Here is an 18,768-nt window from a genome sequence, read left to right on the forward strand (position 1 = left end):
TCAGACTGATGAAAGTCAAGAAGAGGAAATGAAATTGTTTAGACTAAAGGACAATGACTAGGGCAAAGCAGGTGTATGCTGATAATTCAGCAGAAAGATTTGCTTTTTGGAAAAAAATAAAAAAATAAACATTAGTCAGGATGATTTAGCAATTTAGCACTTAAATACTCTACTGTTCAAAAGTCTGGGGTCTGAAATTTCTTATGCTCACCAAGACTGCCTTTATTTGATCTAGAATACAGTAATATTGTGAAATATTATTTCGATTTAAAATAACTTTTTTTCTATTTAAGTATACTGTAAAATTTAATTCATTCCTGTGATGCAAAGATGAATTCAGTGTCACATGATCCTTCAAAAATCATTCTATGCTGATTTGTTGCTCAAACATTTCTTCTTCTTATAATCAAAGTTGAAAAAGTTTGTGCTGTTTAATATTTTTTTGGAATCCATTATACATATTTTTCAAGATCCTTTGATTTCTAGAAAGTTCTAAAGAACAGCATTTATTTAAAATATAAATCTTTTGTAGCATTATAAATATCTTAACTGTCATTTTCGATCAATTTAAATCATCCTTTCTGAATAAAAACATTAATTTTACTGACCTCAAACTTTTGAACTATTGTGAGTGGTTTATCATATCTTATGTTGTACATCAGTTTTTTGTTCTTAATTTTTGGGTGAACCTTAAACTGGATATAGGGTTTAGGGTTTTATAAAGAAAGAAAGAGACAAAAGTAATTAGTGGGACTGACAGTAGAAACAGGAGGAGGTGAGAATGGAAGGGCAAATGGAGGAGAGAAAGGAGACCTGAGCTAGACAGGTGACTCAATTTGATATTGTTATTTTGTCTTTTACATCAGAAAGACAACCCATGTTTCTCATATACATCCTCATCTCCTTCATGTCCTTCAGAGGGGGGCACAGTTTTTCTGACCCTCTCCGGAAGGGTGAAATTAATCTGCTTCCTGTGTCCGCAAGTCCTACAAGCCATTTCTTAGAGCTGCAGGGTTATTAATAATCTGCCACGAGAGACACTGTGCCCGTGGTGCAACATATACAATTTGCAGATCGAGCAATCTTCTGAAATTAGGTTTGGATTCCATTTTTGTGCTTCTGCCATTTTATTAAGGATGCCACACACATCGTGTGACCTTTCCAGTGTGTTTGTGTGATGTTTCTCCTTGTCCTTTGTGGACAAGCATGCACCCTGCTGGCAGGACGCTGAAGCATTTACACTTACTGTAGGTTTAGATGTATGGAAAAATGCATGTACATTAATAGTGAGATTTTTTTCTTTCTTTTTTTTTCTTTCTTTTTTTTTTGCTTTTAAATAGTCATGTCCATTGTGATGAACATTGGTTCTGAAAAATAGCAATGTCCATATAATTATGCATATGAATTAAGTAATTTCAAGAAAAAAAAATTTTAATTAAAAGTTTTCATAATTTATTTGATGCAAAATCCTTGTTCAGGTGTAAAAATGTTGTTTTTGAAAACTTTAAAAACCATATATCTGTAGAAAATATATTGTATTTTTTGTTTTATTCCAAACCTTACAAACATCTTGTTTAATTTTATGCTTGAAAAGTGCTATCTTAAATATTTTAGTATGTAATGCAATGGCATTTAGACAATAAGTGTGGTTAAATATTATAAAAATGTTGTGGCCATATTATATTTGCATTATTATTAGTGAACTGAAGGTAAAACTGTGTTTTCTTGAACGCAGAGAGTTCTCTAAAGAGCGAGAGAAGGCAAAAGCTCGTGGAGATTTCCAGAAGCTACGGGAAAAACAACAGCTGGAGGAAGATCTGAAAGGTTATCTGGACTGGATCACGCAGGCTGAAGACATCGACCCTGAGAATGAGGAGGATGATGAAGAAAGCAAACGCAACCGTGAGTACTTGAATAGAGTACATGACCGTAAACCATATGAGCGATATTGTCATTTAAAGGAATAGTAGTAACTAGACAAGTACTAAACGCACTTTAAATATTCAGGTAAATGCAGAAAGTTATTTCAGTTGCGCTGAGAATGTTTTTTAAATTCCAAATTTGTTCATGAATTTCAATTATATTTAGAGTAGCAAACAGGATCAATTTGAATGTGTATTTAAGGAAGTAAAATTTTAAATTTCTGTGACTTCTGTAAGTATAGTTTTTATTAAAGAATGAAATACACTATTTCCAGAAACATTTGATGATAGTAATAATGTAGTAATATTTGCCACTTACAGTATAGAAGTTGTGATTTATATGTAAATTTATATGTAAAATTGAGTAGTAATTTATATATACACTACTGTTCAAAAGTTTGGGATATTAAATATTTTCGGCTGCATTTATTTGATCAAAAATACAGTAAAAACTGTAATATTGTGAAATATTATTACAATTTTAAATTACTATTTTCTGTTTTAATATATTTTATAATATAATTTATTCCTGTGATGTCAAAGCTGAATTTTCAGCATCATTACTCCAGTCTTCAGTGTCACATGATCCTTCAGACATCATTCTAATATGCTGCTCAAGAAATATTTCTAATTATCAATGTTGAAAACAGTTGTGCTGCTTAATCATTTATTTAAAATATAAATCTTTTGTAACATTGTAAATATCTTTACTGTCACTTTCGATCAATTTAATGCATCCTCGCTGAATAAAAATATTAATTTCTTAAAAAAAAATCATACTGACCCCAACTTTTGAAAAGTAGTGCATTTCATTTTATTTGCATTGCATTTCAACTTTCATTCTATTTATGCAACAGTCAGTTTCCCAGAATGCTTTAATTTACCCCTACAAAATAGTCAAGCAATGTAAAGTTATCTAAAAAACAGTGTAGTTGAGATTGTGATGCTGAATGATTAATATCTGGCTATTTTTACAGTATTTCTTTAGTTTAGAAAAATGTCAGACTGTATCAGTAGGGAACAATACGCATATCAAGGAATCAATAGCCATAATTAGTCACAATTAATCATTTATTTTTTGTATTGAACTAATGAAATTTGTTCAGTGACTGAACTTCCGAATTGCCCTTTTCTGACTTGTATTAAGGGTGATGTTTCAACCAAAGCTTTGCAACTTTTTGTAGCAGCCACAGAGCCGCCTTTAATTGGCCCGTCATGCCCGTCAAACTGCAGCGTGACACCGAACAGACGTCAGCAAACCCAAAACAGCTGCCTCTGGTGTATTTTTGATGAAATAGTTGAGGAGCAGTCAGCAAGCGCTGACTCCACGAGTGCTGTCTCTGCCGCCGAACCGCAGATTTGTCAATCAAAGTCGAGCATCTTCAGGTCAGAGGGTTCAGTACAGTACTGGACCGACAGCTAGGGCTGATTCTGCTTACAATTTTACTTTGGTCAAGATACTGTCTTCTCCATGTCTAAAAGTGACATTAAGCGAGCTGAATGTAAGTCAGATGGTATGGCTGGTATCTGCTGAACAAGAGGAGTTTGCTCATAAGAGCATGAAGTGGAGAAACTGAGCAAAATAAGCACTAATCCTAATCCCTTTTATATAAGCAGCACGCATGATTCTATGCTGTTCGAGCCGCTGCTACACCAGCTTCCACTGTCACCAGAGCTCTTTGACTGACCTCAGTTCTGTGAGAGGACGGTCGGGTTAGATTAGCCGGCTGGATTCTAAAAGGTTTTTTTTTGCTGTAATTGATTGATACAGACCCACAAAAGTCGCTTGTCTGGAAAGCTTAGCATTTATGCAGAACTTATTCTGAAAATGGAATATCAAGCTGAACTCTGTTTCCACTCCCACAAGTTCACTGAATGCTTTATCTGTTAGAAATGAATTTATTTCCATTTTTAATCATTTTTATCTTTGTCTTGTTTTCCAGTAAAACATATTTAAAACTGAACATTTGATCACATTAATAATGTAATAATAATGTAGAAAGGTTTACCACATACAGAAGTGAAGTTATAATTTATATGTACATTTACTTTTTAAAATAAATTGTGATTTATATACATATACACTTCTTTTCAAAAGTTTGGGATCATTAAGGGCTGCATTTATTTGCTCAAAAACAGTAATGTTGCGAAATATTATTACAATTAACTCTTTTCTATTTGGATATATATTAAAATGTAATTTATTCATGTGATGTCAAAGCTGAATGATCCTTCACATGATCCTTCAGAAATCATTCTAATATGCTGATTTTTATTTTATAACAGAAACAGAAAAAGTGCTGTTAATTTTCTGCCAGGACAATATCTGTTAATGTTATGATCATTTCTATTAACCCTAAAACACAACACAGTGCATTGTGGATTCTAAATATGGGTAAAAACACCTGTGAAAAATCAATACGGAAAATTCCGTCATATTAACACAGTATATTGGGCACTATTTTTATGAATTGTCGTAACATTTTTACTTAAAAACAAGACAAAGACATTGAATAAAAATAGATGTTTTTCTGACATGATTTACTCATTGTAGTTAATTATTGTTTTAAACAGTTTGAACTGATATGATAACATTCAACATCTCATTTCTGTTGCTTAGATATAAAAAAACTGCATAAAATCACATTGAAAATAATATTCTAAATAATTACCATATATCATTTGATTGGCCATGTACTTATTATATTTAGGTGTAAATTGGTTGTTAACCAAAGTAAAAAAAACGACATGAAGTACAAATATTAGCATGCATCTCTAAGCAAATGACAAACTAGCAAACAATTTCATCTACTGTACATCTTCATTTTGATTCTTTTGCGACTTTTATGCCACTTTTAAATTTTACTCTTGTGGTTTAGTGATCATACAAAACCATGCAGTTTTAATTGAATTAATTGTGCAGTTTTAGTATGAGAAGTAATAAGATTGGTTTTGAAAATATAATCAGTGACATTTTTTTTACATAAAACTTATTTTTTAAGTACTGATTAACTCCCATGAAAGTATGTGTTACCATCGAGGTCAGAGGTCAGCTTCATATCATACACGCATGCAAACATCTGCACCATCAAATTTCAACATTTGGAGCCTCGCAATGTTCCTGTTTTCACTGAATTCATTGCACCCTGATCCTAATAACCTGCTCTTGCTCTCTGTTAACTAACTACCCATCATCCTTTGTTCCCATCCAGCAGACCAGTTGCCTCAATGTTGTTGTTGTTGTTTATTGTTGTTAATTGTTGTGTTGGTGCTGTTCTTGTTCCCGTGCTTTAACCTGTGTCGATGTGGCTACTCGTTCTCGCCCTCGTGACCGTGCCACGGCTGTGCTGTGCTGTGTAAATCATGCATGGGCTTTGGTTGCATGGGAAATGAAGGGGTTACATTGGCCAGCCTCATGGAGAAGAAGAAGAAAGGGTTTGGCTGGTTCAGCCAGTCCTCTGACACTCATGGTAAATCTCCCTCCCACCCTTCTGTCCCTTTCATATGTGTGATTACTTGATGATATTCATGAATATTACCTGTTAGAAGCCTTACATAGTGTTTGCTTATTAAGAATTTTAAAATATTATACAATCTAATTGGATGAGCCACATTCAAAGCCATTATGAAATACCAGTTTATCAATAGCTAAATGGATTAATATTAGTAATGGGATAATACATTTAATTAACAGAGAATTTTTTTTTTTTTGTGTGTGTGTGTGTGTGTGTGATAGGTATTTTTACTAATTGATTGCAGTTATTTACTGACCTAACAGAAATTAACTGAAAACCAACGTTTTTTTTTATTTTTTGATTGATTTTCACTCTTCAATGCTGTTCAGAAGGTTGGAGTCACAAAAATTTGTTTTTGAAAAATTATTCACCAAGGCTGTACACTGTACAATTTGCTAAAAAATACAGTAAAAACAGTAATATTATGAAATAGTATTATAATTTAATGTTTTCTATTTTAATATATTTTAAAATTTTACCATGTAAATTTACCATGTAAACTTTTACTATAGCTGTCTCTCTTTAAAAAAAAAAAAAAGATATGTACTGTATTACTCATTGACTTGTGCACAATATCCCATTTTGGCCTGTAAGGAAGTATGTTTTTAAGCTAATAATACGTCTATGTGTGTGATGTTTATGCGGATGCTATAGTGTGTGAATGCACTAGTTGTGCTTTGCAAGTGTGTGTTTTCCTTCTCTATGACCATCAGTGCCTATATGCTCTTTGTACCCATCAGATTTTCCTCAGCATTAGCGTTATCAAACTCCTCGCTTGCCCGTTTCCTCCTTCCTATACTAATTTAGTCCTCTCATTCTCATTCTCTCAAAATCAGAGTGAGTCAGAGATCAGATCCGGCAGGAGTGGGAGTGCAGCGTCTCTCCAACTTAAAAATCCCACTTTAAAACAGTGACAGCGAGTTTCTAACATAGAAATGAGGTTAAACCCAGATCACCAGACTCGTGGTCAGCAGTTTATAGAGCAGTCACAAAAAGTCTGATCACACTCGCTTATTACTGTCTTTGGATGTGTCAGAATTTATCCGTAAATCCTGAGGGAATGCGAGGGCTGAGCAGAACAGATATTTTGTCCTTTTCCCCTCAAGCATCCTTTTGTTTTACCATTAATGAATTACTGTCGGCCTTTTAATTTCGATTTCTTCTCGGCACAGTGAATTTCTCCAAGTTTCACTAAGGATGCATTTAAAAGTCTCATCTTTCTTATTGAATCTTTTTCAGAAAGATGGTCAAGTTCTTGTCTACTAAAATTTGACTGAGGATATGTGAACTGTATGTTGTGAGTATTTTAATGTGTGTGTGATGAACCTTGTGTTTGTGACACAACAGCGAGTATGCCGGCGAGTGAGACCGAATCCATGAATACAGAGAATGAGAAAGTAGAAGATGAGAAAGCGACATGTTGTGGCCCTACATGGTGAGAAACCTCACAAATACACATGAATGAATGTATGTTTTATAAGTAATGAATCGTTGTAATATACTGTATCAAGGAGGTGAATACTCTGGTTTCTTTTTTAACTTTTACAATTTGTTTCAATTTGCAGTCAAAAAATTTCAAAATCAAAGTGCAGGTCAGTAAAGATGTGATTAGTGCATGCTAATGTCAGTTTATTTACATGTTATTGCATGTATTACTGTGAGCTTGCATGCTCTCTTTCTGTCTGTCTGTCTGGCATTCTATCTGTCCAGTTAGCTAATATTCCCGTTAGCATTCCAGCTATCTGTCTAGTTAGCTAATATTCCCACTAGCACTCCAGCTATCTGTCTAACTAGCTAACATAACCGCTAGCATTCCAGCTATCTGTCCAGTTAGCTAATATTCCCATTAGCATTCCACCTATCTGTCTAGTTAGCTAATATTCCCACTAGCACTCCAGCTATCTGTCTAGTTAGCTAATATTCCCGTTAGTATTCCAGCTATCTGTCCAGTTAGTTAATATTCCCACTAGCATTCCAGCTATCTGTCTAACTAGCTAAAATTCCCGTTAGCATTCCAGCTATCTGTCCAGTTAGCTAATATTCCCATTAGCATTCCAGCTATCTGTCTAGTTAGCTAATATTCCCACTATCATTCCAGCTATCTGTCCAGTTAGCTAATATTCCCACTAGCATTCCAGCTATCTGTCCAGTTATAATATTACAGTTAGCATTCCAGCTATCTGTCCAGTTAGCTAATATTCCCACTAGCATTCCAGCTATCTAACTAGCTAACATTCCTGCTAGCATTTCAGCTATCTGTCCAGTTAGCTAATATTCCTGTTATCATTCCAGCTATCTGTCTAGTTAGCTAATATTACCACTAGCACTCCAGCTATCTGTCTAGTTAGCTAATATTCCCGTTAGCATTCCAGCTATCTGTCCAGTTAGCTAATATTCCCGTTAGCATTCCAGCTATCTGTTCAGTTAGCTAATGTTTCAGCTAGAATTCCAGCTATCTGTCCAGTTAGCTAATATTCCCTCTAGCATTCCAGCTATCTGTCTAACTAGCTAACCTTCCCACTAGCATTCCAGCTATCTGTCCAGTTAGCTAATATTCCCACTAGCATTCCATATCTGTCCAGTTAGGTACTATTACCGTTACCATTCCAGCTATCTGTCCAGTTAGCTAACCTTCCCACTAGCATTCCAGCTATCTGTCCAGTTAGCTAATATTCCCTCTAGCATTCCAGCTATCTGTCTAACTAGCTAACCTTCCCACTAGCATTCCAGCTATCTGTCCAGTTAGCTAATATTCCCACTAGCATTCCATATCTGTCCAGTTAGGTACTATTACCGTTACCATTCCAGCTATCTGTCCAGTTAGCTAACCTTCCCACTAGCATTCCAGCTATCTGTCCAGTTAATTAATATTCCCACTAGCATTCCAGCTATCTGTCCAGTTAGCTAATTTTCCCACTAGCATTCCATATCTGTCCAGTTAGGTACTATTACCGTTACCATTCCAGCTATCTGTCCAGTTAGCTAACCTTCCCACTAGCATTCCAGCTATCTGTCCAGTTAGCTAATATTCCCTCTAGCATTCCAGCTATCTGTTTAACTAGCTAACATTCCCACTATCATTCCAGCTATCTGTCCAGTTAGCTAATATTCCCACTAGCATTCCAGCTATCTGTCCAGTTATAATATTACCGTTAGCATTCCAGCTATCTGTCCAGTTAGCTAATATTCCCACTAGCATTCCAGCTATCTAACTAGCTAACATTCCCGCTAGCATTCCAGCTATCTGTCCAGTTAGCTAATATTCCTGTTATCATTCCAGCTATCTGTCTAGTTAGCTAATATTACCACTAGCACTCCAGCTATCTGTCCAGTTAGCTAATATTCCCGTTAGCTTTCCAGCTATCTGTCCAGTTAGCTAATATTCCTGTTAGCATTCCAGCTATCTGTTCAGTTAGCTAATGTTTCAGCTAGAATTCCAGCTATCTGTCCAGTTAGCTAATATTCCCTCTAGCATTCCAGCTATCTGTCTAACTAGCTAACCTTCCCACTAGCATTCCAGCTATCTGTCCAGTTAGCTAATATTCCCACTAGCATTCCATATCTGTCCAGTTAGGTAATATTACCGTTACCATTCCAGCTATCTGTCCAGTTAGCTAACCTTCCCACTAGCATTCCAGCTATCTGTCCAGTTAGCTAATATTCCCACTAGCATTCCAGCTATCTGTCCAGTTAGGTAATATTACCATTACCATTCCAGCTATCTGTCCAATTAGCTAATATTCCCACTAGCATTCCAGCTATCTGTCTAACTAGCTAACATTCCCGTTAACATTCCAGCTATCTGTCCAGTTAGCTAATATTCCTGTTATCATTCCAGCTATCTGTCTAGTTAGCTAATATTCCCACTAGCACTCCAGCTATCTGTCTAGTTAGCTAATATTCCCACTAGCACTCCAGCTATCTGTCTAGTTAGCTAATATTCCCACTGGCACTCCAGCTCTGTCCAGTTAGCTAATATTCCCGTTAGCATTCCAGCTATCTGTCCAGTTAGTTAATATTCCCACTAGCATTCCAGCTATCTGTCTAACTAGCTAACATTCCCGTTAGCATTCCAGCTATCTGTCCAGTTAGCTAATATTCCTGTTATCATTCCAGCTATCTGTCCAGTTAGCTAATATTCCCTCTTGCATTCCAGCTATCTGTCCAGTTAGCTAATATTCCCACTAGCATTCCAGCTATCTGTCCAGTTAGTTAATATTCCCACTAGCATTCCAGCTATCTGTCCAGTTAGCTAATACTCCCACTAGCATTCCATATCTGTCCAGTTAGGTAATATTACCGTTACCATTCCAGCTATCTGTCCAGTTAGTTAATATTCCCACTAGCATTCCAGCTATCTGTCTAACTAGCTAACATTCCCGTTAGCATTCCAGCTATCTGTCCAGTTAGGTAATATTACCGTTACCATTCCAGCTATCTGTCCAGTTAGCTAATATTCCCACTAGCATTCCAGCTATCTGTCTAACTAGCTAACATTCCCGCTAACATTCCAGCTATCTGTCCAGTTAGCTAATATTCCCACTAGCATTCCAGCTATCTGTCCAGTTATAATATTACCGTTAGCATTCCAGCTATCTGTCCAGTTAGCTAATATTCCCACTAGCATTCCAGCTATCTAACTAGCTAACATTCCCGCTAGCATTCCAGCTATCTGTCCAGTTAGCTAATATTCCTGTTATCATTCCAGCTATCTGTCTAGTTAGCTAATATTACCACTAGCACTCCAGCTATCTGTCCAGTTAGCTAATATTCCCATTAGCATTCCAGCTCTCTGTCCAGTTAGCTAATATTCCCGTTAGCATTCCAGCTATCTGTCTAACTAGCTAACATTCCCGTTAGCTTTCCAGCTATCTGTCTAACTAGCTAACATTCCCGTTAGCATTCCAGCTATCTGTCCAGTTAGCTAATATTCCCTCTTGCATTCCAGCTATCTGTCCAGTTAGCTAATATTTCCACTAGCATTCCAGCTATCTGTCCAGTTAGTTAATATTCCCACTAGCATTCCAGCTATCTGTCCAGTTAGCTAATAATCCCACTAGCATTCCATATCTGTCCAGTTAGGTAATATTACCGTTACCATTCCAGCTATCTGTCCAGTTAGCTAATATTCCCACTAGCATTCCATATCTGTCCAGTTAGGTAATATTACCGTTACCATTCCAGCTATCTGTCCAGTTAGCTAATATTCCCACTAGCATTCCAGCTATCTGTCTAACTAGCTAACATTCCCGCTAACATTCCAGCTATCTGTCCAGTTAGCTAATATTCCCACTAGCATTCCAGCTATCTGTCCAGTTATAATATTACCGTTAGCATTCCAGCTATCTGTCCAGTTAGCTAATATTCCCACTAGCATTCCAGCTATCTAACTAGCTAACATTCCCGCTAGCATTCCAGCTATCTGTCCAGTTAGCTAATATTCCTGTTATCATTCCAGCTATCTGTCTAGTTAGCTAATATTACCACTAGCACTCCAGCTATCTGTCCAGTTAGCTAATATTCCCGTTAGCATTCCAGCTATCTGTCTAACTAGCTAACATTCCCGTTAGCTTTCCAGCTATCTGTCTAACTAGCTAACATTCCCGTTAGCATTCCAGCTATCTGTCCAGTTTGCTAATATTCCTGTTATCATTCCAGCTATCTGTCCAGTTAGCTAATATTCCCTCTTGCATTCCAGCTATCTGTCCAGTTAGCTAATATTTCCACTAGCATTCCAGCTATCTGTCCAGTTAGTTAATATTCCCACTAGCATTCCAGCTATCTGTCCAGTTAGCTAATAATCCCACTAGCATTCCATATCTGTCCAGTTAGGTAATATTACCGTTACCATTCCAGCTATCTGTCCAGTTAGCTAATATTCCCACTAGCATTCCATATCTGTCCAGTTAGGTAATATTACCGTTACCATTCCAGCTATCTGTCCAGTTAGCTAATATTCCCACTAGCATTCCAGCTATCTGTCTAACTAGCTAACATTCCCGCTAACATTCCAGCTATCTGTCCAGTTAGCTAATATTCCCACTAGCATTCCAGCTATCTGTCCAGTTATAATATTACCGTTAGCATTCCAGCTATCTGTCCAGTTAGCTAATATTCCCACTAGCATTCCAGCTATCTAACTAGCTAACATTCCCGCTAGCATTCCAGCTATCTGTCCAGTTAGCTAATATTCCTGTTATCATTCCAGCTATCTGTCTAGTTAGCTAATATTACCACTAGCACTCCAGCTATCTGTCCAGTTAGCTAATATTCCCATTAGCATTCCAGCTATCTGTCCAGTTAGCTAATATTCCCATTAGCATTCCAGCTATCTGTTCATTTAGCTAATGTTTCAGCTAGAATTCCAGCTATCTGTCCAGTTAGCTAATATTCCCTCTAGCATTCCAGCTATCTGTCCAGTTAGCTAATACTCCCACTAGCAATTCATATCTGTCCAGTTAGGTAATATTACCGTTACCATTCCAGCTATCTGTCCAGTTAGCTAATATTCCCACTAGCATTCCATATCTGTCCAGTTAGGTAATATTACCGTTACCATTCCAGCTATCTGTCCAGTTAGCTAATATTCCCACTAGCATTCCAGCTATCTGTCTAACTAGCTAACATTCCCGCTAACATTCCAGCTATCTGTCCAGTTAGCTAATATTCCTGTTATCATTCCAGCTATCTGTCTAGTTAGCTAATACTACCACTAGCACTCCAGCTATCTGTCCAGTTAGCTAATATTCCCACTAGCATTCCAGCTATCTGTCTAACCAGCTAACATTCCCGTTAGCATTCCAGCTATCTGTCCAGTTAGCTAATATTCCTGTTATCATTCCAGCTATCTGTCCAGTTAGCTAATATTCCCTCTTGCATTCCAGCTATCTGTCCAGTTAGCTAACATTTCCGCTAGCATTCCAGCTATCTGTCCAGTTAGCTAACATTCTTGCTAGCATTCCAGCTATCTGTCCAGGTAGCTAATATTCCCGCTAGCATTCCAGCTATCTGTCCAGTTAGCTAATATTCCCGTTAGCATTCCAGCTATCTGTATAGCTAGTTAGCATTCCAGCTATATAGCTAGCTAGCTAACATTCCAGCTATCTGTCTGTCTAGCTAATATTCCCGCTAGCATTCCAGCTATCTGTCTATCTAGCTATTCCCGCTATCTGTCTAACTAGCTAACATTCCAGCTGTCCGTCTAGTTAGCTGGCTAGCTTTCTATCTAACATGCTATCTGTCTAGCTAACATTCTAGCTATCTATCACTGTAGTATTCTATCATATTAGTGTTCTACCAAAATAGCGTTCTAGTATCTGTCTATTGCTTTGTGTCTTGCTCCATTTATCTAGTATTCAATCATTTTGCCATATATAAAATGTAGCATTATGTTGTTTTATAGTTATGCTGTTTTATAACCTTCCAGCATGCTACTGAATCTAGTGTTCTGTTTTTCTAGCATTGTGTTGCACGTCCTGATATTGCTGAGTTAGATGCGTTCCTGGGTCAACATATTTTGTTGATCCTGGAACAACATTCCAGTCTGAAAATTTAGTCTTAACCCTATTCCTACCCTTAAACCTAACCCTACCCATAAGTTATAGGGAAATGATAGATGAGTAACACTGATGTAGAAACACCAATTCATCTGCCATTGCCATCATTCCAACATATCTATATCCTATCATTCAGTCTAGCATTGTATTGCTCTGTCTAGTGTTCTATTTATCAGTTTATGGTTCTGTCAAGCGCTCTAATATTCTAATGTTGGAGTCTCCTGTCTATCTGGTGTTCTATCTATTGCTCTGGCTAGTGTTCTAGAATTCTATCTGTCTAGTGTGTTATTTATCTATCATTCTATCATTCTAGTGTTATGTTTAGCATTCTAGCATCTTGTCTATGTACAGTAGCATTCTATTCTATTTAGCATTCAATTGACTGTTCAAGTGTTCTGTCTATCCAACATTCTGTTCAACAATCTATATAGCATTCTCTTGTGTTCTAGTGTCTATTCGGAGTTCTGGCATTCTATGTAGTGTTCTATCTCTCCTTTAAAAGCATCATTCTATTTTAATTTCTTCTTGTGTCTATGTTATCTGACTGCTTCCTCTTTCAGTCGGCGCTGGCGTCGCTGGAACCGGTTGTGTCGGAGGAACTGTCGTTTGGCTGTGAAATCTGTGCCGTTCTATTGGCTGGTGATCATCCTTGTGTTCCTCAACACTTTGACCATCTCATCAGAACATTACAACCAGCCTATGTGGCTCACACAAGTACAGGGTGAGCGCTTTGTGTGTTTGTGCACAAGCTAAAAGATCATGACTGCTTCATGTTCTCACTATATCTGCTCTTTTCTGACCCTGATTGGTTTTCTCCCGTAGATGTGGCCAATAAAGTGCTGCTGGCCCTGTTCACATGTGAGATGTTGGTGAAGATGTACAGTCTGGGCCTGCAGGCTTATTTTGTGTCTCTCTTTAATCGTTTTGACTGCTTTGTGGTGTGCGGAGGCATCACAGAGACGATCCTAGTGGAGCTTGAGATAATGTCACCTCTCGGCATCTCAGTGTTTCGATGTGTACGACTTCTCAGGATCTTTAAAGTCACACGGTAAGGGATCGGAAAATTAAAATTGTTAAAATGCCTCTATTATGCCATTTTAAAGGTTCCTAATTTTGTTTTGGAGGTCTTCTGCAATAGGTTTACATGCATCCAACTTTAAAAAAAAACACTTTAAAGGTGCCCTAGAATCAAAAATTGAATTTATCTTGGCATAGTTGAATAACAAGAGTTCAGTACATGGAAATGACATACAGTGAGTTTCAAACTCCATGTTTCCTCCTTCTTATATAAATCACATTTGTTTAAAAGACTTCCGGAAAACACGCAGATCTCAACATAACACTGACTGTTACGTAACAGTCGGGATCATTAATATGTATGACCCCAATATTTGCATATATGCCAGCCCATGTTCAAGGCATTACACAAGGAAAGGCAGTATTAGCGTCTGGATCTGTGCACAGCTGAATCATCAGACTAGGTAAGCAAGCAAGAACAATAGTGAAAAATGGCAGATGAAGCAATAATAACTGACATGATCCATGATAACATGATATTTTTAATGATATTTCTAAATTGTCTTTCTAAATGTTTCGTTAGCATGTTGCTAATGTACTGTTAAATGTGGTTAAAGTTACCATCGTTTCTTACTGTATTCACGGAGACAAGAGCCGTCGCTATTTTCATTATTAAACACTTGCAGTCTGTATAATTCATAAACACAACTTCATTCTTTATAAATCTCTCCAACAGTGTAGAATTAGCCGTTAGCCACAGAGCACTATCAAACTCATTCAGAATCAAACGTAAACATCAAAATAAATACTTTACTCACATAATTCGAAGCATGCATGCAGTATGCATGACGAACATCTTGTAAAGATCCATTTGAGGGTTATGTTAGCTGTGTGAACTTTGTAAATGCACTGTAATATAGTCGAGAGCTTGTGTGGAAAAGTTAAAAAAATTATAAAAAAAAATCTATGGGGTATTTTGAGCTGAAACTTCACAGACACATTCAGGAGACACCTTAGACTTATATTACATCTTGTGAAAAAGCATTCTTGGGCACCTTTAATTTTCTCATAATATACATTGCAGCATCACCTCTTTTCTCACAGTGTCTGAAACGGTTCGATAAAGGGTTCAGTCTTTCTAAGAGCCTACTCTGTTCTGATTGGTCCAGTCTGTTGTGATTGTTTTGCAGCTTACAGCATGTGTTGGAAAGCAAACACGTATTACCATATCTGAATTTCAGCTCCAGAGGCTTCCTCAACTCCATTTATCGTGTACTTTAATCTTTGAAACGTTGCAGACCTTTCACAGTCACAAACAGCTATATCACACACTACATGAAAGGCAATATCTGAAAAAGCATAATGCACTTTTTTTTTTTAACACAGTCATTGGGCATCTCTCAGTAACTTGGTGGCATCTCTGCTGAACTCCATGAAGTCCATCGCATCTCTACTGCTGCTGCTCTTCCTCTTCATCATCATCTTCAGCCTCCTCGGTATGCAGGTGTTCGGCGGCAAGTTTAACTTCGACGAGACACAAACGAAGAGGAGCACCTTTGACAACTTCCCTCAGGCCTTGCTCACTGTGTTTCAGGTGTGTCTGTGACCACCTGTCTTTTTTTTTTAATGTTATTTTAATGGGATATTTGTTTTTCTCATGTGTCACAATGTTGTTCTCAGATTCTGACAGGTGAAGACTGGAATGCCGTCATGTACGATGGAATTATGGCATACGGCGGCCCATCATCGTCAGGAATGATCGTGTGCATCTACTTCATCATTCTCTTCATCTGTGGAAACTGTATCCTCCTCTTACTTCTGTTGACTTCCTGATGAAGGAAACAGAAAAAAAAAGTAGGGAATTTTTTGTCATTACCTTAAGAAGTCAATACATCTTCTTAGATGTCAGACGTGTCATTGATAGCCTAATTGTGCGGTTAGTAAAGTTCGTAGTTTGAGTTCCTGGAATGCGTTGCCCATGTCAGAGAGTTAAGTCCCGCCCCTTTGCCATTTTTGTCTTGAATGTGGCTATTGAACCCTAGTGCCTAGTTACTACTCTGATTAAAGGGAACCTATTATGCCCCTTTTCACAAGATGTAATATAAGTCTCTGGTGTCCCCCGAATGTGTCTTTGAAGTTTCAGCTCAAAATACCCCACTGTTCATTTATTATAGCTTGTCAAATTTGCCCCTATTTGAGTGTGAGCAAAAACACGCTGTTTTTGTGTGTGTCCCTTTAAATGCAAATGAGCTGCTGCTCCCACCCCCCTTTCCAGAAGAGGGTGGAGCTTTAACAGCTCACGCTTCTATTGCTCAACAACAACAAAATGAAGGTTATCAGTAAAATAACGATTATCAGTAACAGTGTTCAGCCTTACATTGTTCAAACCGGAGTCGACACTGATGGAGAGACTCAGGAAGAAGTTACAACTTTTAGAATGAAACTGGACGTTTCTGAATGGTTAGTGGATACATTTATGTAGTTGCTGTGGAGTTGATTCAACTCATCCACTAGCATGAATTGACCCTCGTTTGTGAAGCAGTCCGGCGTAAAATGGCGACATGGCAACAACTCTTTTCTTCTCTAAAGCAGCCCAACATGGCCTCGCTCCCTTTGTTGCATGTTCTCGGGGGCAGGGTTTATGTCAATTTTAGGGTTAGTGATGTCACCAACATGGGAAGAAGCTTGTTGTAGTAATACCAGCCGTTTACTGTAGTCAAGACATATTGAATATTGTGAAAAGGCTAAAAATATTTTGTTTTGCATTGCAAAAGTTTGTTGTTTGCTTATGAGCATTACAGTATAATGCTGTTGGTTTGCTTAACACATTGACACCTAGACATTCTTCTGAATGTGTTCTTGGCTATCGCTGTGGACAACCTTGCAGACGCAGAGTCTCTGAACACGGACAATGATGATAAGAAGAAAGGGTAAATGATAGAGGTCATTTAATCAAACACTGAGGACCTGGATCTAGTTTCCGCTGCTCGTGTGCTACATTTTACAGTGCTTGTTTTCTTGCCTTTTTTCCCAAGTGACGAAATTGATGAAATTGAAGATGATCCCAAGGTAATTAGTTTATGCATGTTTGTGTGTTTTATGTGTTTTTGTGTTAGTATCAGGATATAATAGCATTGCTTTCTTTCCTTCAGATTGGAGAGGAGGATGAGAAGGAGAATGCAGGTAAAGATCTATATCATGTGGTTGCACATTGAAGATGTTTTTTTTTGCATACTTGTCCTGATCATCGTGTCCGTGTTACAGAGGAGGATGAAGAAGAGCCGGACGTTCCTGCGGGGCCCCGCCCACAGATCTCAGAGCTCGTTAAGAAGGAGAAAATCACTCCAATCCCAGAGGGCAGCGCGTTCTTCATCTTTAGCAACACAAACCCGTATGTGTCACATTGAAGTCTGCTCAAACATACACAAAAATAGACAGGAACAAAGACACATGTAGACATTTATGCATGAAAAACTGTCTTTTTACATTAAATGTATGCATTTGGCAGATACGTTTATTCAAAACAACTTGTATTGCATTCAAGATATTCATATCCATTTATACATTCCCTGAGAATCCAACCCATGACTTTGGTGTTGCTAGCATTTTATTTTAGTATTATTTATGTACTAATATAGTATTTGTTAATATTTTGGATGAGCTTTTATTTTTATATTTTCAGTTTTAATTTTATTTTAAGCTTTTGTAATTTTGTTATGTGCCTTTGTCTTTTTTGTATTTTTATTTAGCTTTAATTTATTTAGATTTTTTAGTTTTAATAATTGTAGTAATTAAACTTATTTATTTCAGTTAGTTTATATTTCAAATTTTGAAAAGTATTTTTTTTTTTAAATCTTATATTAATATTTAATTTCAGCTTTTTCAATTACCGAAAACATTAACAACACTGTTTTGGGTCATTTGAGAACATTTTAAATTACACAATTTAATTTCATTAAAGGTGCCCTAGAATTAAAAATTTAATTTATCTTGGCATAGTTTTTCAGTACATAGAAATGACATACAGTTAGTCTCAAACACCATTGTTTCCTCCTTCTTATATAAATCTCATTTGTCTAAAAGACCGAAGAACAGGCAAATCTCAACATAACACTGACTGTTACGTAACAGTCGGGATCATTAATATGTACGCCCCCAATATTTGCATATGCCAGCTCATGTTCAAGGCATTAGACAAGGGCAGGACATCTGGATGTGCACAGCTGAATCATCAGACTAGGTAAGCAAACAAGGACAACAGTGAGCATTTAAAGGGGCCGCAGCCTAAATCGGCTCATAATTAATGATGCCCCAAAATAGGCAGTTAAAAAAATTAATTAAAAAAATCTATGGGGTATTTTGAGCTGAAACTTCACAGATACATTCAGGGGACACCTTAGACTTATATTACATCTTTTAAAAAGACGTTCTACGGCACCTTTAAAGTTACAAAATTTGTGTTTGAACAGAGCCTGTCACAAAAACATTATAAGTTTGTTCTTCAAATGTTCGTTTTTAGTTGCCAGGAATGTCACCACAAAATGTGTTTGTCGTTTTGAACAATACAAGAAAAACCTGAGCAAGGGTCAGACTGTTGTTTTTGCATTTTGATTAAATCCACATTTCTAATTCCTAAAGAAAGTCACAAGGCAAACGATTTTATTATTTTAATTTCTTAGAAAAGCCTTTTTTTTTTTACACACATATAGTGTTCAAGATGTTTTTCAGTGTCTCCTCCCCTCTCTCTCTCTCTCTCTC

The 18,768-nt window shown here is 37.0% G+C and overlaps 1 protein-coding gene across 6 annotated transcripts in view; it reads left to right on the forward strand.

The window, feature by feature from the left end:
* The window catches only part of cacna1da (calcium channel, voltage-dependent, L type, alpha 1D subunit, a), an 83,783-nt gene that overhangs the window by 24,017 nt on the left and 40,998 nt on the right, over positions 1-18,768 (forward strand). For all 6 annotated transcript variants that reach the window (XM_067387857.1, XM_067387856.1, XM_067387861.1 and 3 more), the window contains 12 exons: positions 1,736-1,902; positions 5,318-5,392; positions 6,785-6,872; positions 7,003-7,029; positions 13,554-13,714; positions 13,816-14,041; positions 15,397-15,604; positions 15,691-15,811; positions 16,850-16,940; positions 17,046-17,079; positions 17,163-17,193; positions 17,275-17,401. In XM_067387857.1, the coding sequence (XP_067243958.1) occupies positions 1,736-1,902; positions 5,318-5,392; positions 6,785-6,872; positions 7,003-7,029; positions 13,554-13,714; positions 13,816-14,041; positions 15,397-15,604; positions 15,691-15,811; positions 16,850-16,940; positions 17,046-17,079; positions 17,163-17,193; positions 17,275-17,401 (1,356 nt within the window). The remainder of the gene's footprint in view (positions 1-1,735; positions 1,903-5,317; positions 5,393-6,784; positions 6,873-7,002; positions 7,030-13,553; positions 13,715-13,815; positions 14,042-15,396; positions 15,605-15,690; positions 15,812-16,849; positions 16,941-17,045; positions 17,080-17,162; positions 17,194-17,274; positions 17,402-18,768) is intronic.

This window comes from Chanodichthys erythropterus, chromosome 6, assembly GCF_024489055.1.
Source record: "Chanodichthys erythropterus isolate Z2021 chromosome 6, ASM2448905v1, whole genome shotgun sequence".
NCBI classification, from domain to species: domain Eukaryota; kingdom Metazoa; phylum Chordata; class Actinopteri; order Cypriniformes; family Xenocyprididae; genus Chanodichthys; species Chanodichthys erythropterus.